Below are 22,677 nucleotides of genomic sequence, written 5' to 3' on the forward strand. Positions count from 1 at the left end.
GTTACCAGCAGTATTGCTGAAAAAGATGAGTGAGAAGAGGCAGTTTTCCCAGATGATACCTCAGCCTGACAACAGACGTTTTGTCTCCCCTCACAGATAACTACAGGAATGAAATGTAGTCATCTATGGGAAACAGGGCAAAAATGTTGTTTTTCTTCACAACTTGACTTAACACAGTGGTTTGCAAACCTCAGCAATCATCACAGTGGCTGGGGTGTGTGTGTGTGTGTGAGCGTATGAGTGTGTGTGTGAGCGTGTATGTGAGTGTGTGTGAGTGTGTGTGTGAGTGTGTGTGAGAGTGTGAGTGTGTGTGTGAGTGTGTGTGATCACACAGGGAGTTGAGCCTGAACCCAGGATTTCTGATTCAGCACACTGAACATCCCTGACTTAACAGAAACATGGGACACAATCTATAACTTATTGGGAGAAAAATGCACCATTCTTTGAAATCCACAGTGGAGTAAATCTTTCTAGAGCAGGTATAATTCTAGGATCAGGAGTTCTCTTTCTAATACGGATCAGCTGTGTGAACTTGAAAGAGAAGTATCTAACCCCAGTCTTGGTTTTCTTATCTTTTTTTTTTTTTGTATTTTTCTGAAGTGAGCAGCAGAGAGACAGGCAGACAGATTCCCATATGCGCCCCGACCGGGATCCACCCGGCATGCCCACCAGGGGGCGATGCTCCGCCCATCTGGGGCATTGCTCTGTTGTGACCAGAGACATCCTAGTGCCTGAGGCAGAGGCCATGGAGCCATCCTCAGCTCTGGGGCCAACTTTGCTCCAATGGAGCCTTGGCTGCGGGAGGGAAAGAGAGAGAGAGAGGAAGGAGAGGGGGAGGGGTGGAGAAGCAGATGGGCGCTTCTCCTGTGCCCTGACCAGGGATCTAGCCCAGGACTTCCACACACCGGGCTGACGTTCTACCTCTGAGCCAACCAGCCAGGGCTGGTTTTCTTATCTTTTTAGTGAGAAAGAAAATACTCAGCTATCTGGGTTTTATGGGGGGTAAATGAGGTATCTTATGTGGAGGCACCTGAATAGTTCCATATCTGAATAGTAGTTCGTTTTCTTTACTTTAAATAACAACTTATTGATATAAAATTCAGTAATGTATATTTAAAAAAACAAAAAGAATAAAACCTTGTAAGGGTAGAAAGTATGGCTACTAACATGTGAAACAAAGAAAGCAGATTAATTCCTTTCTTTGATCAACCAAGAGCATTATTTCTGAATGTTATTTTAAAGAATTGTAATAAAATCATGTTGTTTGCTTTTAACAGCATGACCATCATGAATAAGACAAACAACAACAAAAAAATGGAGATGATATAATTGTTTGCATCATCAGGAAAAGAATGATGTAATTTATCAATGGTCAGAAAATTATTAAGTTGTGGTTCTGAATTCTCTCTTTACCTACACATATTCTTGGGTCTGAATAAACTGTCGTGTGTGTGTGTAAAATCATAGGCACACATTCAAATAACCATCCATACACTTCAGTTCTTATATATATAATTGTTAAACACTAAATATACCTGCATAATTGGATGCTCCACACGTGTGTAAAGTGATTCAGAAAAAATACTTTTGACCAAAGTAAAGTTAAAAAGTGAAGATATTTAACTTTTATAGAATTGATGTTCACATGGATGAAGATACTTTTGTTCACTGAAAACGTTTCACAAAATATTGGTGCCCCCAGCCAGGGGATGGCTCTTGGAACCGCCACACTAAGAGAAAGAAGCCAGACACTAAGACGAAGTATAAATACTTGATGCTTCCATTTACAGTACATGAGATTCTAGGAAAGGCAAGCTCTCAGGAGGGAAGTGGTTGGCTGTGGCTGGGTGGGGGCGGGAGGAGGACTGGATGGGACATAGGGGAGTATTTCAGGGAGACAAGGTCTGTATCTTGAATGTGGGGGAGGTGGCACCACTGTGTACAGTTTCCAAAATTCATTACACTGAGCATTTCATTATTTTAGTGAGAGGAGAGGAGGCAGAGACAGACTCCCACATGCACCCCAACCGGGATCCACCTAACAAGCCCACTAGGGGGCAATTATCTGCCCATCTTGGGTTTGCTCAGCAGCAAAGCTATCTTTAGCACCTGAGGTGGAGGCCATGGAGCCATCCTCAGCGCTTGGGCCAACTCGCTCAAACCAGTTGTGCCATGGCTGTGGGAGGAGAAGATAGAGAGAAAGAGACAGAGATAAGGGGGAGGTGGAGGGGTGGAGAAGCAGATGATTGCTTCTCCAGTGTGCCCTGTCTGGGAATCGAACCTGGGACATCTACACGCCGGGCTGACACTCTACCACAAAGCCAACTGGCCAGGGCATACTTTGCATTTCAAATGGGTGAATTTTATTGCAGGTAAACTGTTCCCCTGTGAAACTGGGAAAATTCAATTTCCATATGAAAAGGAGATAAAATATTTCATTCCAAAGGTCAATGTCCTATGCGATTTGTAACGTACAACATTTGGCAACCTGACTGAGCTTAAGATGACAAGTAATTCTGCGGCTGACCATAATATTACCATGTCTGCCTGTGGAGCACCTGCGGGAGAGCACCCCCACCCCACCCCCAGCCCCCTGCTTTCTAAAGGCCACTTTACGTACCATGCCTCAGAGAGACGGGGGTCGGTCACCACAAAGCTCTGTGACGACAGCAGGACGTCCCCGAAGAGACTAGTTTACATGATACAACTAGTTTCATTGCCTTCTGGTTTTATTGATAAATAGATAAGGACCAGGGACATAAGTAAGGACAGGAGAAGGGGTGCGTCGTGTGTGTTGCTGTTTTCAGATGGGTGTCTGCAAATGAGACTAAGAGAGAAGTAAATGGGGTAAACTCTGTGTGCACATGACACAGACTTCTTCTCCCTGTTCTTTCTGGAGGCGTGAGGAGGGGAGGGGTGTGAGGAGGGGAGGGACCCACCCAGGAGGGACCTACCCACTCCCTGTAAGAGGGGTACAGTGGCAAAGGCTGTTTTCTGTGACACCAGCATCCAGGACCCCCAACTAACTTCTCATTCAGGATATAGAAATGTCTGGCCTTTAAAAATGTCCTCAGGGCTTCCTGTTAACACTGATTCTTGCAGAAAACAGAAGTTAATGGGGGGGAGGGAAGAATCGCACACCCATTTAAGAAAGGGTGCGGGGTTTCCTCGCAGGTCTGAAGCAATCACCTTTCTTAGCACAACGTTTTGTTTGTGTCTGGAAATCCTGCTTGTCAGACATCATTCTCAGACTTTTAGAAGATGAACATCTCTGCAAGAAATAGTTTAGGAAGAAACGATACCAGGATGGCAGAAGAGGCCGTGTTCCTGGGAGGGGTCTGTTGTCAAGAGTTACAGGTACTTGTAGGTGTCCATCTCGACTCCTGATGGAATCCTGTCAGTCACTCTCAACACACGGCTCATTCTGATTTTAGAAAAGTGAGTAGCCACACATTGCAGTTAGGATTTCTGGATAAAAGGAACACTTGCCACCAAACTGACTGCTGGGTATTCAAAGCCGTCTGACACCTATTTTCATCCTTTTCACTTAAAAAACAACAACACGTTGACAAGCCTTGGAGCACATTATCGAGCTAAGCGATGATGTCAGGGAATAAAATGTGTGATTCACCTGTCACTGTTTATGGGAAGTTTGAGAACTTGTCGTGATAGGGCTGGCTGTTTCCTCATCTGTATTGTTACACCGTGCGGTTTATCATAACACTGAAAAGGGTCTCACCCGTTTTCGGGGGTCCGATCACCAAGAACTTTGGTAAGCGGTCACAGGTTTTCTCCTTAGACCAGATGTCTCTGTGGCGCTTGTCATCACAAGGGTTCTGAGTAAGAGAAGAAGAGAGATGTGGTATTTTTTTTATGAGTATCTATTACAAATATTGATCGACTTACGACCTATGCAACTTACAACCATTCGACTTTACGACCACAATCACTAGCCACTACTGCTCCGCGTCTGACAGTGCAAGCATTGCCCTGGGCATATGACAGTGTGGACCAGCTTCCGGCAGCACTACCATCTCCGCGTGCACCATTTCAACTGTTATCCCAGACTCGGTACAGCAATTTGTGTTTTGTGTCTTGGATATTTTTCATCTAACCCCTCCCAAGATGTCTACCAAGAGGAAATTGTCTTTGCAAATATTAAACCAGTTGTACTGGTAATGCAGTGTTTTACTTAAACCTGACGAATGTAAAAATAAGAAATAAAATGGTGTAAAGATAATACAAATGGCATAAAATGAACAAAAAAATTTATGATATATAACAATAATGAAAGAAAATTATCATAAAATATGACTTAAAGATTTTTATAACATCATTTCATAGTACTGTACATATAGCCTACTCAACTTATGACCAAATCATGTTACGACCAATCTGTCAGAACCAATCGTGGTCGTAAGTCGAGCACTAGCTGTATGTGCTAGAGCTTTCTACTTCTGTCCTTAAAAAGATGTCTCAGAAAACAAGCTTTGGAGTGACATCATGAAAACTTTCAAATAATTCATTTCCATTCCTGGGGTTGAGTGTCTGCTGAGCATGTGGGAGAGAGGGCACATTTCCACTAGGCAGACCCCACAGCATGGAGGTTGTGTGTGTGTGTGTGTGTTTATGTCTGTGTGTGTCTCTGTCTGTATCTGTGTTAAATAGTGAACTTGTTGGCCAGAGGTGGCTGGGCTTCCTGTTAACCTAAAAGAAAAGACACGCTCCACGCTCACTAGGTAGCTGAAATGTATGAGGGTATAGTTTTTTTTATTCTAAAAAACTGTTAGGGAGACAAGATGGCGCTGGAGTAGGCGAACGTACCAGCATCTACCTCCCAGAACCAATGTGGATTACAAACTAATTTTATGAACTATCAACTGGAGGAACCAACTTTGGACTAAACTAAAAGGACTCTTCAACCCAGGAACGTTGAAGAAGCCACCCAGAGACTGGTAGGAAAAGCGGAAACGCGGAGAGGGCTGCCCAGCTTCTCGGAGCGAACGGCAGCAGGGAGAGACTCGCGTGGCGGGAAGTGAGTTTAGCAGAGGGGAAAGGGTCCTGAGCCCCAGGAACAAAGCCCCAGCCTGCAGCCCCAGAGCCCAGAAGAAGCATAAGGACAGTATTTAGCTGGAAACAAGTCAGGATACTGTTTGTGAGAGAGTCTGATTTCTCAGACCCAGGATCCTTCTTAAAGGGACCACGCAGAACATCTCTCTCACAAACACTCACCCGGGGCTCCTGGAGACGGAGGGAGAGGGGAGAGAACCACAGTAACAGGAAGAGAGTGCAATCTAGAAGGCATAGGGAGAAACATTTTCGGGAGATAGCCACTCTAACCCCTGGGACGAGTCACTCCCCAAAGCTGAAGTGAATATTTCCCCCGGAAACAGCAATACCAGCAAAGGGAAGCAGGAGAGCAGCCAAACAAGCTCCCCCGCGGCATTCAGAGCAGAGTCGCATAGAAGGAGGGAGCTTTCGGGTCTACGGTAGTGAGTCTTAGGGTCCGAGCTGCAACGCCCCCACCCACACGGCTGAGGGCACACCGGAGAGCGGGCGGCAGCGGGAGACAAAAGCGCGGTTCTGCTGGAAGGGGCGGAAGCCGGCTGGCCACCACTGGGCTCAGGTGTGAGCTCAATCTTGCCCGGCTAGGGAGAAGGGGGCGTGCAAAAGCGGCTAAGCTCAGCTGCTGGCAGCCTGTAATCCAGCCTGCGGGAGAAGGGCGGGAAACCCAGAAAGGGTAGAAACCAGCCCCGGAGCAAGGGCAGAGGAGCACATCCCTGCCCCGCCTGTGCAACCTAGGCTTGCAGTCTGACTTGGTAGCAGGCTCCTCCCGCCGGGGTGGAGCCAAAAGCCCAGAAGAGGCGGAGTTCCGCTACGAAGCTGAGCTTGGGCACGCAGCCTTTCCTGGTGGTAGAGCCAAGGCTAGCAGCTGTTCCTTGAGTGGGATCATCCTGCAAAGGCAGGGCGAAAGCTCGGAAACAGGCAGAGACCCGCAGCTGAGCAAAGGTGCTCGCCAGTGCCCTCAGGACTGAGCATAACATCACACACGGGGGCGGGGCAAAGGCCAAGGCCACCAACCCTTGTGAACCCGAGCACATGATCACAGCCACTCTCGTGAAGAGAAAATGCGGAGGCAGAGAAATACAACACAAATAAACCAAGAGAAATCCCCAGAAAAGGACCTAAGTGAATCAGATATAACCAAATTACCAGATGCAGAGTTTAAAATAACGATTGTTAGGATGCTCAAAGATATTAGAACCACCATAGATGGCCATTACGAAAACCTAAATAAAGAGATAACAAATATAAAAAAGGACATTGAAATAATAAAAAAGAATCAGACAGAAATGACAAATACAATATCTGAAATAAAGAATACAATGGAAGGAATTAAAAGCAGGATGGATGAAGCAGAGAATCGAATCAGTGAGTTAGAGGACACAATAAATAAAGGCATGGAAGCAGAGCAGAAAAAAGAAAAGAGACTCAAAAAGTCTGAGGAAACTCTAAGAGAGCTCTGTGACAACATGAAGAGAAATAACATCCGCATCATAGGGGTTCCTGAAGAAGAAGAGAAAGAACAAGGGATAGAGACTTTGTTCAAACATATTATAGCGGAAAACTTCCCCCAATTAAGGCAGGAAAATATTTCACATGTTCAGGAAGCACAGAGAACTCCATTAAGGAGAAACCCAAAGAAACCAACACCAAGACACATCATAATTAAATTACCAAAGCTAAATGATAAAGAGAAAATATTAAAAGCTGCTAGAGAAAAAAAGACTATCACCTACAAAGGAGCCCCCATAAGGATGACTTCTGACTTCTCAACAGAAACACTTGAGGCCAGAAGGGAATGGCAAGAAATATTCAAAGTAATGCAGAACAAGAACCTACAACCAAGACTACTTTATCCAGCAAGGCTATCATTTAAAATTGAAGGAGAAATAAAAAGCTTTACAGACAAAAAAAAACTAAAGGATTTCACTACAACCAAACCAAGGCTGCAAGAAATGCTAAGGGACCTGTTGTAAACAGATCAAAGGAAAAAAAGAATATAGCAAAAGAGAAAAACAGTTTTAAAGAAAAAAAATGGCAATAAACAATTACATATCAGTAATAACCTTAAATGTTAATGGATTAAATGATCCGATCAAGAGACATAGGGTAGCTGCGTGGATAAGAAAACAGGACCCATACATATGCTGTCTACAAGAGACACACCTTAAATCAAAAGATGCACACAGACTGAAGATAAAAGGATGGAAAAAAATATTTCACGCAAATGGAAATGAAAAAAAAGGCTGGGGTAGCAATACTTATATCAGACAAAATGGACTTTAGAACAAAGACCATAGTTAGAGATAAAGAAGGTCACTACATAATGATAAAGGGAGCAATACAAAAGGAAGATATAACCATTATAAATATCTACGCACCTAATATAGGAGCACCTAAATATATAAAGCAGACTTTGATAGACTTAAAGGGTGAGATCAACAGCAATACTATAATAGTAGGAGATTTCAATACCCCATTAAAATCATTAGATAGGTCCCCAAGAAAGAAAATTAACAAAGAAACAGCAGACTTAAAGGACATATTAGATGAACTCGATTTAATAGATATCTTCAGAACCTTTCACCCTAAAAGAGCAGAATATACATTCTTTTCAAGCGCTCATGGGACATTCTCTAGAATAGACCACATGTTAGGGCACAAAAGCGGGCTCAACAAATTTAAGAAGATTGAAATCATATCGAACACTTTCTCTGATCACAATGGCATTAAACTAGAAATCAACCACAATAGAAAAATTGAAAAACATTCAAACACTTGGAAACTAAATAGCATGTTATTAAACAATGAATGGGTTAACATTGAGATCAAAGAAGAAATTAAAAAATTCCTAGAAACAAACGATAATGAGCATACATCAACTCAAAATTTATGGGACACAGCAAAAGCAGTCCTGAGAGGGAAGTTTATAGCATTACAGGCATACCTCAAGAAGCTAGAAAAAGCTCAAATTAACAACTTAACCCTGCATCTAAAAGAACTAGAAAAAGAACAGCAAGTAAAGCCCAGAGCTAGTAGAAGGAAGGAAATAATAAAGATCAGAGCAGAAATAAGTGACATAGAGGCTAAAGAAACAATACAGAGGATCAATGAAACCAGGAGCTGGTTCTTTGAAAAGGTAAACAAGATCGATGAACCTTTAACAAGACTCACCAAGAAAAAAAGAGAGAGGACTCAAATAAATAAAATTAGAAATGAGAGTGGAGAAATAACAACTGACACAACAGAAATACAAAATATTGTAAGAAAATACTATAAAGAACTGTACGCCAAAAAACTAGACAACCTAGATGAAATGGACAAATTCCTTGAATCATATAATCTTCCAAAAATCAATCTGGAAGAATCAGAAAACCTAAACAGACCAATTACAACAAATGAGATTGAAACAGCTATCAAAAAACTCCCAAAAAAGAAAAGTCCTGGGCCTGATGGCTTCACAAGTGAATTCTACCAAATATTCAAAGAAGAACTAACTCCTATCCTTCTCAAGCTATTTCAAAAAATTCAAGAGGAAGGAAGACTTCCAAACTCCTTTTATGAGGCGAGCATAATTCTGATTCCAAAACCAGGCAAAGACAACACAAAAAAAGAAAATTATAGGCCAATATCCCTGATGAACTTAGATGCAAAAATCCTCAATAAAATATTAGCAAACCGGATCCAGCAATATATGGAAAAAATCATACACCATGATCAAGTAGGATTTATTCTTGGGAGGCAAGGCTGGTACAATATTCGCAAATCAATCAATGTGATTCATCACATAAACAAAAGAAAGGAGAAAAAACACATGATAATTTCAATAGATGCAGAAAAAGCATTTGATAAAGTCCAGCACCCATTCATGATCAAAACTCTCAGAAAAGTGGGAATACAGGGAACATACCTCAACATGATAAAGGCCATCTATGACAAACCCACAGCCAACATAATACTCAATGGGCAAAAATTAAAAGCTATCCCCTTAAGATCAGGAACAAGGCAGGGTTGCCCCCTTTCACCACTCTTATTCAACATAGTTCTGGAAGTCCTCGCCACAGCAATCAGACAAGAAAAAGAGATAAAAGGCATCCAAATTGGAAAAGAAGAAGTAAAACTATCATTATTTGCAGATGACATGATATTGTATATAGAAAACCCTAAAGTTTCAGTCAAAAAACTACTAGACCTGATAAAAGAATTTGGCAAGGTGGCAGGATATAAAATCAATACTCAGAAATCACAGGCATTTTTATACACTAATAATGAACTGTCAGAAAGAGAAATCAGGGAATCAATCCCCTTTACCATTGCAACCAAAAAAATAAAGTGCCTAGGAATAAATCTAACCAAGGAGATTAAAGACTTGTACTCAGAAAATTATAAAACATTGATAAAAGAAACCAGGGAAGATACGAATAAGTGGAGGCATATACCGTGCTCATGGTTAGGAAGAATAAACATCATTAAAATGTCTATATTACCCAAAGCAATTTATAAATTCAATGCAATACCAATGAAAATACCAATGACTTGCTTCAAAGACATAGAACACATATTCCAAAAATTTATATGGAACCAAAAAAGAACACGAATAGCCTCAGCAATCCTGAAAAGGAAGAAAAAAGCGGGAGGTATCACACTTCCAGATATCAAGTTATATTATAAGGCCATTGTACTCAAAACAGCATGGTACTGGCATAAGAACAGGCACATAGATCAATGGAACAGAACAGAGAACTCAGAAATAAACCCACAGCTCTATGGACAACTGATATTTGACAAAGGAGGTAAGACAATACAATGGAGTAAAGACAGCCTCTTCAACAAATGGTGTTGGGAAAACTGGACAGCTACCTGCAAAAAAATGAAACTAGACCACCAACTTACACCACTCACAAAAATAAACTCAAAATGGATAAAAGACTTGAATGTAAGCCATGAAACCATAAGCATTTTAGAAGAAAACATAGGCAGTAAGCTCTCTGACATCTCTCGCAGCAATATATTTGCTGATTTGTCTCCACAGGCAAGTGAAATAAAAGACAGGATAAACAAATGGGACTTTATCAAACTAAAAAGCTTCTGCACAGCTAAGGACAATAAGAACAGAATAAAAAGACAAACTACACAATGGGAGAATATATTTGACATAGCGTCTGATAAGGGGTTAATAACCAAAATTTATAAGGAACTTGTAAAACTTAATACCAGGAAGACAAACAATCCAATCCAAAAATGGGCAAAAGAAATGAATAGACATTTCTCCAAAGAGGACACACAGATGGCCAATAGGCATATGAAAAAATGTTCAACATCACTAATGATTAGAGAAATGCAAATTAAAACCACAATGAGATATCACCTCACACCAGTCAGAATGGCGCTCATCAATAAAACAACACAGAATAAGTGCTGGCGAGGATGTGGAGAAAAGGGAACCCTCCTGCACTGCTGGTGGGAATGCAGACTGGTGCAGCCACTGTGGAAAACAGTATGGAGATACCTCAAGAAATTAAAAATCGAACTGCCTTTTGACCCAGCTATACCACTGTTAGGAATATACCCCAAGAACACCATAGCACTGTTTGAAAAGAAGAAATGCACCCCCATGTTTATGGCAGCATTGTTCACAATAGCAAAGATTTGGAAACAGCCCAAGTGTCCATCAGAGGATGAGTGGATTAAAAAGCTTTGGTATATATATACTATGGAATACTACTCAGCCCTAAGAAATGATGACATAGGATCTTTTACAACAACATGGATGGGCCTTGATAACATTATACTGAGTGAAAGAAGTAAATCAGAAAAAACTAAGAACTATATGTTTCCACACACAGGTGGGACATAAAGATGAGACTCAGAGACATGAACAACAGTGTTGGGGTTACAGGGTGGGGGGAGGAGAGGGAGGGGGTTGGGGGAGGGGAGGGGCACAAAGATCATGGCTTTTCAGCATTGGCCATATTCCCCCCTTAATCTATAGACAGACAGCAAATATTTACGTATGGTGTTCCCACTATAAAGACTGCTGTCTTAGGGACAAATGCTGACAAATTATTTCAGCAGTTCCTCCTTCTTCAAAGACTTATATGTAAACATAGAGCTCCATGTTTCATAGGACATACTCAAGCTCACTCCGTGCTTCCTGGTGCTTTAGCACAAGGGAATGCCCCCCCCCTTTTTTTTTTTTTTTGTATTTTTTCTTTTCTTTTATTTATTTATTTTTTGTATATTTCTGAGGATGGGGATGGGGAGGCAAGCAGACAGACTCCTGCATGCGCCTGACTGGGATCCACCTGGCATGCCTACCGGGGGGAATGCTCTGCCCATCTGGGATGTTGCTCTGTTACAACCGGAGTCATTCTAGCAACTGGGGCGGAGGCCATGGGGCCATCCTTAGTGCCCAGGGTGGATTTGCTCCGGTGGAGCCTTGGCTGTGGGCGGGAGGAGAGGGACCGGGAGGGGGGGAGAGGGGGAGGGGTGGAGAGGTAGATGGGCGCTTCTCCTGTGTGCTCTGGCCGGGAATCGAACCCGGGAATCCTGCACACCAGGCCAATGACTCCGACGGGTCTACTATATCATGCTTTTTACTTAAAAAAAAAAAATTTACATTTCTTTTGAAAGCTGATGAACAAGAGACACCAAATCTACCTTCTTTATTAGATCTAGCTAATAACACTGTTCTGTCTTTTTTCCAAATAGCTCCAGATATATGGAAAAGATTTATATAGGCGGAAGGGGATCCTCAAACCCCTCAGCGAGATCTTCTGAGAATGGCTTTTAAGATACCTAGAGGCAGAAAAAGCCCAATAGAGATCAGGGGGAACTACCAGCTTTTAGGATACACCCTTAAAGGCTCCAGCACCCCAAAGGGGTCTCATAGGATGCCATCTGGGTCCTGCTTCAATAGTGGAAAGGAAGGTCATTCAGCTAAAGCCTGCTAGGCTTACACACCTCTGCTGTGAGGAAACAGGGACACTGGAAGGTGGGCTTCCCCCTCGCTCTTCTAAGGAGGGTTCAGTCTCTTCCAGGCCTGCTCCAGCCACCTATGACCTAACCTTGCCCAGAATGCTGGGGTTTGCCACTGAAGGCTGAAGGTGCCCAGGGCCATCGACCCCATCTACGACACTGTGGACGAGCCTAGGGTATTTCTTCCAAGAAGCAGGTAAACTGATCTCATTTGCACAAGGGCCACTTAACTATGTTTTGCCTGAATAGTCAGGTTCTTTATTCTTCCCTCAAAGATCTCTGTTGTGGGTGTTGATAGTCCTATTTTCTGCTGCTTTGCTTAATATATAGTGATTCCTTTATTCCTCCTACCTCAATGCCCCACTCATATTTCAGGCTGGGACCTACTCTTAATTTAGAGCTCTGTTTCTTCCTTTTGCCAACTTGTATTATGAATTTACCTTTGCCACCCAGCTTAGTGTATCCCAAAGTTCTCTTTACCAGGCCACAGTCACAGAGCTCCAGGGAAAAGCAACCTGGTCTCAACTCTCCAGGCAGAGGAGAACAGAAGCTCCATATCCACGCATGCTGCAAATGGCTTTTTCCAGTCTACCTGAATCATTACCAGCTAGAAGCAGCGGTCATTGGGACTTGGACATGAGCTGCAAAGTATAGAATGGTGACAACAACTCCAGTGCCATATGGACTTTTCCTGTGGGGAACTTTCCTGGACTCCTGCTCCCTGTGACAGCTCCTAATAGACTGAACTGTGGTTGGGTTGCATTTTTCAGGGATTTGGCATGGTAAGGGGGCCAACTTGGACTTGGGGAACATGTTAAGGACACTACTCATTTATGGATTCTTGCTGTATTGGCCAAGAGTTTGCTTAAAGGCTTTTAATCACTGTAAAAAAAATAGAGGACTAGATGAAGAAGATGGGGCACATATACACCATGGTATATTATTCAGCTAGGAGAAATGGTGACATTGGATTACTTATAGCGGAATGGTGGTCTTGGTAGCATTGTGCGGAGTGAAATAAGCGAATCAGAAAAAAACAGGAACTGCAGGATTCCATACATTAGTGGGACAGAAAAGCGAGACTGAGAGGTATGAACAGGAGTGTGGTGGCTATGGGGGTTGGGGGGAGGGAGGGAGGGAGAGGGGGAGGGAAGGAGGGAGAGGGGGAGGGGTACAGAGAGAACTGGATGGAGGGTGGCAGAGGTAGATCTCTCTTTGGGTGATGGGTGTGCAACATAACTAAATGACAAGATAACCTGGAAATGTTTTCTTTGAATGTATGTACCCTGATTTATTGATGTCACCCCATTAAAATAAAAATTTATTTATATATAAAAAAAAAACAAAACAAAAAACTGTTAGCTTTCCCGCTTTGCTTCAAATAAATAGGGATTGGTCCCTGACAAGACTCTTTGAAGGGACAGCAGATTTCTTTTAGCCACTTTCAAAGGTTGGTAAGTGTGTGTCTGAAACTGTAGCTTTGAGATGATGATGCTAAAAAGCACAAACGTTCAGCAAAACAATAAAATGAGGGTGAATTTACAACCTTAGGAATATTTGCAAGATGCATCCAGGCTACTGATTTCCAACCTCTCTCATCTCGTGGCATACATAAGCTAATTACTCAAATGCTACTAATATCATTACTAAAATAGATCATTTGCTGATCTGATGAAAAAAAAATAGGTACAGTTTTGATCCATTTACATAGAACAGCTATTGTTTGTTGGCGGTGGTCATTGTTTATTTGACAATCTAAGGGGAAAGAGGTCCGTGCTCCTGACTAAATAGTGCAGGTATTACATGCTTTAAAATTTCTCGCGGCAACACGGGTTGAAAGTCTAGAACACCCCCAATTTTAAAAACAGGCAAAGTGCATATTATGTGCAGAAGTGACAGTGCCCTTTGCTATATTCTAGCAGCGGGCAGACAGGACACCACTCTGCTTTACTGTTCATGTTATAGATACATGGAATTAAACACACCTCCCACCTATTAACAACGAACAGCAGGTAAGACTAATGTGAGCATAGTCTTATTGGCTGCTGTTCTAGAAAAATATTGGTGTCCCACCTGTCACTTAAAATCATAACGATTTCAGTTTAAAAAGAAGGTGTTCACTTGCAGGAAAATTGCATCTTTCCAGTGGTTAAAAAATATAAAAAGACGTGAGTTCTAGTAACTGCCAACTGCCAATAATCATTCCGCCATCGCCCACCGTGACCTACTAAAAGGTGCAGGTACCTGATTTTTGCGGTTCTCTGCTTGTGCTCAGGAGGCTCTGAACTCAAGGTCACAGCCGAATGGTTTGAGCATGGGGTTCAGAGCTTGCTGCAACTCAATCTGTGAGATTTACTGAGTCCCACCGCAGAAGAGAGCTACTGAGCTGTCCGTCGGCGGTCAGGAAGTTCACAACGGTGTTGGACAGGCAGCCCAGCCTCTGAGATGTGGCCTGGGGGGTGGGGGCTCCCCCTCGGCCACACGCTAGCTAGTGTGGCCTAGCTTGAGCCTCTCTGCCTTTCTGTACCTCGGTTTCTTCATCTGTAAAACGGGGATAATAAATTGTACCTACCACATGGGGTAGCTGTGAGGATTCAAGGACTTAGCATAGGTCAAGGAACCAGTCTGACACACATAAGTACTGTGTCACTATTTTCCCAGATCACGGAGTGGGCAATTTGAAGTTCCACGCTATGTTACCGCAACTCTGGAGGTGCATGACAGTGTGTGCTGTGACATCCTGGTTCCCCCTAGAACAGTCTGAAGATGCCCCATGTGGGTGATACTTCTGCAGAAGCTCAGTGATCTGGCCGTGGCCAAAGTCATTCCCGACCAGACTGCTGCATGCTGCCCACGACCTGCACCTGCTAATGGACTCGCGCTCAGAAGGCGGATGCCAGTCTGAACTCTCCCCACCAGTCCCTTCTGTGAGTTTGGTCCTTGGAGATGGGCAGGTGCTCAGGGCAGACCTGCTAGCTCCCTGCCCACTGCGTCTGCTCCCTGCTGACCATCTTCTCGCCCGTCAGCTGACCCTGCACTCTTGACTAAAAATGCTGTGTTCACTGAGCCCCTCGTGGAGCCTTTGGAATTCCAGGGTTCCTCCCGGGCCCGGGGACGGAGAATTTGGCCCATCCTGAAGCAGTAATAAACATAAAGCTTCCATTCAGGGAGAAGTTGTTTCTCACATCGACTAACGTTTCCAAAAGGCACGTGCTGACTCCATGCCGCCCCGTCCCCCGAGATGCCTTCACTTTTCAGGTGTGAATGACCTTACAGAACCCCAAAATGTGCTCCTGGGGGTTAATTAATTACACCCAACGCTGAACGGATCTTACCTGCCAGAGAGGGTCCCTCTGCTCCGGGAACAGCTCAAAGTACTTGTGGGCCAACTGCACGGGGGGCAGAGTCTGCAGCTGCAGGTGGGTCCAGCTCTGCACAAAGTTGGCCAGGTGGACGAAGGTGTATGACCCCAGGCGGTCGTTCCCGTAGTTGGACAGGTGGGTCATGAAGATGCTGATCTGAAACAGGCCAACGAACATCCGTGTAAACACATGTCACTGTACTCATCACTGCAGCAACGCTGGTCTTAAGTCTCGTTTGCACAGGGTGGTCCTTCTGGACAGCTTTGTGAATTTCAGACAGATTCCCAAATACCCTCCTTGTATTCATACCTACTGGAGCATATATTCTCAGCAAGACCGGATGAGCTTTGTTCCCTGGGATTTTAATATACTTCATAAGAACAAACAAAATGAATACAACTGCTATACACTCAGGTCGGTGTGAGGATGCTGCTGCTGAAAAATTTGTCCTGGATGGTCACCCACGGTGGCCTCCTGTTATATGCACTGTTCATCATGGGAGGCCATGGGGTCCCAGGAAGTTGGGATGTTATAATGTCAATCTACCTCATGTGGCTTGTCATGTGGGTGGGTTATAAATAATCGATGAGCTGTCCACATTAGCATTAATGGAACAGTCTCCGATTAGAATTTATCAGAGGCCATAATGACAAGAGACGAGTGAGAGGATTTTTACTAAGAGAATGACTAACGACATTCCGTCGATGATACCCGCAAGCCCTTCCTGCGTTCTTCGGGTCTGCAACGCTCAATGCCAAACGCCTCCTTTAAGAAAAGTCTTCAGGGTGGTGAGGTAAGACCTGCCCCTTCTATGAAAGCAGCTGACCTACATACACTGTCTCCATACATTAAATTGATTCGATGGGTCCCAGAATGTAGAATGGGCATTTTTCGATGAGGCTGCTGCTTTTTTGTTGGCTAGCATTGACAAAGGGGAATAAATAATTCTGCATGAGATTTTCAATGACAAACAAAACCATTGTGGAATTTATGCTGCTATAAAATATCATGAAAACAATTCAACATGATAATAGTGCTTTCTTAAAATATAAAGAGCCACGTGAATAAGCAGGAATAACGGTTATTATCACCATCATCATAAGGAATATAATTGGCTCATTCATTAAGAGACTGAAAGAAATATTCAAGGAAATTTATTGAACTGAAGTGGCAGAGAGGAGAGAAAGGTGATATTAAGATGTGATAGAATGAATCAGAAAAATGCTATTACTTACAAATAGGACTAAGAGGAAACATGGTATCCTATAGTCTAACAAATCCTACAGGGGGGGAGGGGAGGCTTTCACATGAAAAGCTTCCACTGGGACCAGGAATATTTAATTATGTTTCTATTCATGCTGCCTGAACATATATTAAATCTTAGAATTTTCACAAACAGAATACTTTGAGGGTGACTCGAAACAGCTACTGGCAAACTGATGCAGTCATGAAATGATAAATGAGACTTCTATTATTTGGGGTAATTTCTAAAGAAAACGAGACTTAGAAAATTGTGGTAATTTCTTTTCTATGTCTATAGTAGCTTCATTTCTCAACTTTCCTCTCTCGTTAACTCCTCCAACATTTACTAAAACAGTAGGCTGTTGGGAGAGTTAAGGCAGTCCTACTGAAGTTTGGAAGTCCTTTCCTAATGTGGGTTAGAGGCAGGTTTTCCTCATTTGTTTCTTGGGCCACATTGTTCAATGAGCTCAACAACAAAGGCAAATGGTCAATTCAGCACCAGAGACGGGGCGTGCACAGGGCAAACCAGTGGGCTACCTGCCCCCCACACACCCCTGACGACCCTCTAATTCCCACTGCTCAGCTGACTGCAGTCTGCACACTGGCCCCGCCATGTGCAAAGAGACCTCATTAGCTTCTAGTTCAGAGTTCTTGTTTGATGTTGATGGAAACCCTGATCAACACCTCCGTGTCTGTATTTCACTCGCCTCGGACGGAAAACTGGGTAAACGTGTAAGAGGTACCGTGTGACTCTCTGATACGAACGCATCCGACCTCCCTTGGAATGGACTTTTCAACCTGGGAACACGCCATGCAGCATGTGATAGTTCGTGTGAAGCGTCGCTTTTGTGCTTGTGTGCCTACGGAAATGAGGAGGGGCAGCTTGTGGTGCCCGTGCTCCAGGGCCCCACTCTGCTGTGCTGGACCCGAGCCCGACTGGCTGAAATTAAAGTCCCACTGTGCAAGGGAAGCCCTTCACCTCCCACCACGGAGGCTTCCCTCAGCTTTCCAACTCAAGTTCTGTGTCTCTCCTTTATCAGTGTGCAAAGTGTGCCGCTAGCAACATAAGGGTTCTGAAATGCATGTCACCTCTTGACATGTTCAGACTTTGGACTCCAGCCTGGGGTTTGCTTTGTGTTCCTAGAAGACAATGCAAGCCCAGGAAGGGAGGAGGGGACTTGGCCAGGACAGAAAACACTTTCATTTCTTTTTGAACTTTTTTTTTTTTGTATTGGTGAATCACAATATTCCCTCTCTCTGCGCGTGGCATAGGATATATCTCCTGCTGAATATGTCCTCTCTCCAGGTTTCCTTTATTATGTTTTAGTCAGGAAGGTGCACAAGAAGAAGGGACGCGGGACCAGCAATGGGACGGGTGGGAAGAGCTCCATGACGAGAATGTTTCTGACAAAAATCCAGCCTGGTTTCCAGACCCTCGTCCCGACCTGTGACAACCACCAGGACACGTTTGTTTGGGTGATTCTTCAACATGACAATGATTTCTGCAAGAAAAGGTTACCACGTTCAGGGAGCCTTGATATTAGTCTTTCCTTGAAAGGGCTGCCTTTCTCATTTATGAGTGCTTCAGAACTGAGGGTATTTTGTTGTTGTTTTGTTTTGTATTTAAAAGATGGAATGTATCAAGATAAAGTATCTTTATTACACCTGCAGAACCGGATGGGAAGGAAAATGCCAAGACAAGTTACAACTGCCTTTCTAGAACAGTTCTACTATAAATCCACTAGGAGTGAGGAATAGTTACCGAACGGACTAATTAGCTGCTTAAATCTCAAATCACTGGAAACTCTGCCAAAGGCATCAAGTTTATCTACTTAACAACTGAAAAAGAAATTCCTTCTAGCCTGGGTAGATATAGATATTTATAACAAGATAGTTATCTATGATTTTTATTTTTCTGTAAAAGGTGAAAGGTATGTGCCAAATATACAAGAAAGAGACAGGCCATTCGTGAAAGTGTGCGTGGGAGGCGTCAGCTCCGTGCTGGCCTCTGCCATGTGAGTCTGGTAGGTTCCAGGGCACTGGAGAGGCATGGGTCCCTGCCAAGAATCAGGAGCGAACCTATGTTATGTCCTGGCGCGGAAGCAGGCCACTGGGTGGAACTGTTCCGCTGCTTCTGAGAACGTTGGGGACGCCCCAGGACCTCGGGCATCGGCAAGGGTGTCACTTCTAATGTCCATGATGCACTAGGCTATTTGTGGTCATGCTGATAAGTTCAGATCCACCAGTGTTTTCTCCCCACGTGGGCTTCAGGATTGAGCACAGATGTTGAGTCTTGTGTTTACGACTGGCGTAGCTCCCGGGCGGTTTCACCTCGTCCATGTCTGGCTCCCCGAAGATCTCAATCCACCCCTCATTCCTCTGGTTTCCCGCTGTTCACCCTCTCCACTGGTCCTTCCCTGGTCACTGAAAGCGTGCTCTGGTCCCCTCTGAGGCTCTGTCTTGAGTTTTCATCTGCTGTAGCCACTGCCCTTCCCAGCCAAGTTCTTCAAAGGAGCAGCAGCGTCTTCGTGCTCTGCCATCTGGCTTTTGTCCCCAGCTTACCACTGAAAGTGCCTTGTCAAAGGTAGGCCGTGGTCCCCAGGCTCCACAATCCTAAGGACACTGGTCTCTATCAGTCTGCTCCTCTGGACCACATGGAAGATTTCCCCCATCACTGATGTTGCTGAAACTGTATTCTCCTTATTCTCCTTCCCGTTTCTTCTTCCTCCACGTTCTGCCTAAATAGCTGGTGTTTCTTAGGGCTTTGTTCTGTCTTAACAGCTGTCCTTAGGTGGAGTCCCCAGAATGGTTCACAAATCTCTAACTGCCATCCATCTCTCTCTCCTCAGTTTCATACGTGAGCATCTAAGCATGTCGTTACATTACTGCCTGAGTGTCCATAGCTGTCTCACTTATTTTACCCTTTCAAAAACTGATTTGAGAGAGAGAGAGATGAAGGGGGGGAAGGGAGAGAGAGAGAGAGAGAGAGAGAGACATGGAGGGGAGAGAGAGAGAGAGTGGAGTGGGGGGAGAGAGAGAGAGAGAGAGAGAGAGAGAGAGAGAAACATTAAACTGTTGTTCCACTCATTTATGCATTCAGTGGTTCGTTCTTGTATGTGCTCTGACCGGGGATCGAACGCTCAACCCTGGTGCACAGGGACTATGCTTTAACCCCCTGAGCTACCAGCCAGGACTCGGCCATCTCACTTTAAGAGCAGGGACCTCACTGATTTCATCATCATTAGAGCCTTGGCACCTAACCAACCAGGTAACTAGCACACAGTAGGTGCTCAAGTAAATAAGTATTTGAATGAATGGGCCCTTGCCCCCAGAGCTGGTCTTCCTTTTGTGTTCTCAATGTGTCTAAGGTTACTTATACTACTGTGCATACGGTCATCGGGCCAAAGAACTGAGTGTCCAGACACCTGCTCCTCATTTCTATTCAGCTGATCTGGGATTCACAATATAGTGTCTCTTACCAGCCCACCACCTCCTCTCTGCCCCAAAGTGTACCTGCCTAGTTCAGCCCGTCTTTATATTCTTTCTGAACTCTTTAAAAGTCTTCTAACTGGTCTTTCTCCTTCTAATCTGCCCTCCAGAGCTGTGCTGGCCGACAGGTGCCCCAAGCCAACCACCAGTCTAATTTTACCTTCCAACAACCATGTTGCCAAAACAGAAAGAAAGAAGTGAAATGAATCTTAATGTAACCCAACTCATTCCAGCTCTTATTTCAGCATGTAAGCAATGTAAAACTACTGAGATGGCTTGTATTTGTTAACAGTATGTCTTCAAACGTCGGGTGGGGTTTTTATCCTTACTGTACACTTCACCTGGGATGGCCAGATCTACGTGTTGGGCGGTCACTGTGGTGAGTGGCTACTGCACGGTGTGATGTGGCGCCCGAGTCCACTTTCCAGGTGCTTCCGGAGTTCAGCGTATTCCTGCCTTCTGCTTGATTTCCACCTCTCCACGCGCCTCCTCCTGCTTTCCACCCCAGCCAACGCGTTGGCCGTGTTGTTTCTTCTCCCGGGACACCTGCATCCCTTCCCAGTCCACGCCTTTCCCAGCCCTGGGTGGTCCCCCTGCCCCCTTGTATCTCCACCGTGTCTTCCACTGTCTGGAGTGACTGTCGCCATAGGTGCCTTGATCTGCTCACGTTCCTCTTGCTGAGCCGTGAGGTGGGGCAGGAACCAGCGACCCAGGTGGCGGTCTAGTGAGGTCATGCGTGGGGTCACTCCTGGCGGCGCTCTGAGCAGCACTGCCCCCTTCAGGCCAGCCAGGGCTCTTCCTGTCACGTGGTCGTCCCACCTGTGAAGCCTTACTTGGATGTTGGATTTAGCTGGGACACTTCTGCTTTCAATGGACCATGAGTTACAGGTGAGAGAGAAGCCCAGCGTGAGGAAGGAATACCAAGGGAGGAAGAAAAATGGTTTTTCCTCAGATTGTGGCAGTGGGAACAGGGCTCTAATATGCAGTTCCGGTTGGATTCCTTGTGAGGATGTCAGTGAGATAATAACACTTGCGAGCCCCCCGACAGAGTGTCACCCCCAGTCAACATGTCACCTGTGACAGAAGGGGTCATTTTAGTGAGTCAAGGATGATAGTTGAGCCTGTCTTTAGATCCTTGTCCCCAAGGCTGAGGAGTCGTTCTGATTCGATCTTTTCTGAAGAGGGCGTGTGGGCACACTTCAGAGTGAGTGCCGGTCCCCGTCCCAGGTGCAGGAGAGAGCAGTCAGCCGTCCTGAGAACACTGCATTCCTTTAAGTCAGGGTGGACCTGCTGTCCAGGTCCATTCTCAGTGCCGTGTTGTCCGAGGTCACACGTGGGTATGATACTGTCCTCTCCTTCCTCAGATTCTCGATGTCCGGCTGCCTCTGTCTACTCCGAGTGCCAACAGTAGCGAGCGACCGTGACTCCCTGTACATCACACTTCCATCCCACAGACTCTAGATGTAGCACTGGCATTCTTACAGCCACCATGCTCTTCACACATTAAACACTTAGGATGCGTGTGGTGTGATTGTTAAAGCTCCCTCCCTGGTTTTCCTGTCTCTTTACTGTGTATTTGGAGCGAGTGACTTCCCCCCGAGTCCCGGATGAAAGCTCAGGTGGGCCACACAAAGTCCTCATGGAGCTTCCAGTTGCTCACAGATTTAGTAGTTTTCATCTCCTGGCCCAGAAAACAATCAAAAGTTCATGCTGGTTGCAATGTTCAATCTTCTCCTCTCTGTCAGGGGGGACCCGGGGCAGGAGTGGCCGGGTCCCACTTTCTCTCCAGTGGGTGATCTGATCCCCCCCCCACCTTGCTGAGTGAGGCTCCTGGCCCCTTAGTGTTTGGGATGTGGAGGAGGAGGAGGGACAGGGATGTGGGACTGTTACTTGAGTGACACTCTCGCAGGATGGCATGTTTAAAACCAGCTGGGATCTTTGGAGACAGATGCCGCTCCTGGGCCCAGAAAGTCCTTTCCTTTATAAGCTAGTGTGTGCCAGCCCTGTGTCAGGCGCCTCTGAGCAGGTTCCTTTTGTAAAGCTTTCCAGGGTGACCTTCCCACCCAGCATTCCAATCTGGGCCCTGTGACTTAGGGGCCTTTTCCTGACTTCGGAGAAGAGGGCACATACTCCCCTCCAACGTGGCTGCTCCTCTCCAGCCCGACCCTCTCAGCCACTCTGTTGCTCTGGCCTCCTCAGTCACGATGTGCCCATCTCCTGCAGGGAGCACATGCCTAGTAGTGATGGTGCCAGTGCCATCACGCCTGGCTGGGCTGCACACGGGCGTCACCACCCCCTGCTCTCCCTGGGGACAGGGTGGTGGTGAACGTGCGCAGCCCAGCACGGCATTTCCCCAGAATCTTCCTCACACATCCGCTGGACTCCGAGACCCTCACCTTTTCATCCTGGACATCCGCATCATGGCCAGAAATTTCTTTCATTAATTTTGTCACCTTGTTCGCCGGGAGGAAAGGGTGTCACCTTCATTTCTGGGGCTGAGATTCACCGAGTCTTCCGCTGGGTTTGTGCCTGGCTCATCCTG

At 45.1% G+C, this 22,677-nt stretch overlaps 1 protein-coding gene across 5 annotated transcripts in view; it reads right to left on the minus strand.

Annotated features, from left to right (window-relative positions):
* Positions 1-22,677, minus strand: part of LOC136307252 (bifunctional heparan sulfate N-deacetylase/N-sulfotransferase 3) — a 95,893-nt gene that overhangs the window by 19,878 nt on the left and 53,338 nt on the right. For all 5 annotated transcript variants that reach the window (XM_066233958.1, XM_066233955.1, XM_066233956.1 and 2 more), the window contains 2 exons: positions 15,378-15,560; positions 3,740-3,836 (listed from right to left, as the gene is read on the minus strand). In XM_066233958.1, coding sequence (XP_066090055.1) covers positions 3,740-3,836; positions 15,378-15,560 — 280 coding nt within the window. The remainder of the gene's footprint in view (positions 1-3,739; positions 3,837-15,377; positions 15,561-22,677) is intronic.

The sequence above is a fragment of the Saccopteryx bilineata genome, chromosome 1, assembly GCF_036850765.1.
Source record: "Saccopteryx bilineata isolate mSacBil1 chromosome 1, mSacBil1_pri_phased_curated, whole genome shotgun sequence".
NCBI classification, from domain to species: domain Eukaryota; kingdom Metazoa; phylum Chordata; class Mammalia; order Chiroptera; family Emballonuridae; genus Saccopteryx; species Saccopteryx bilineata.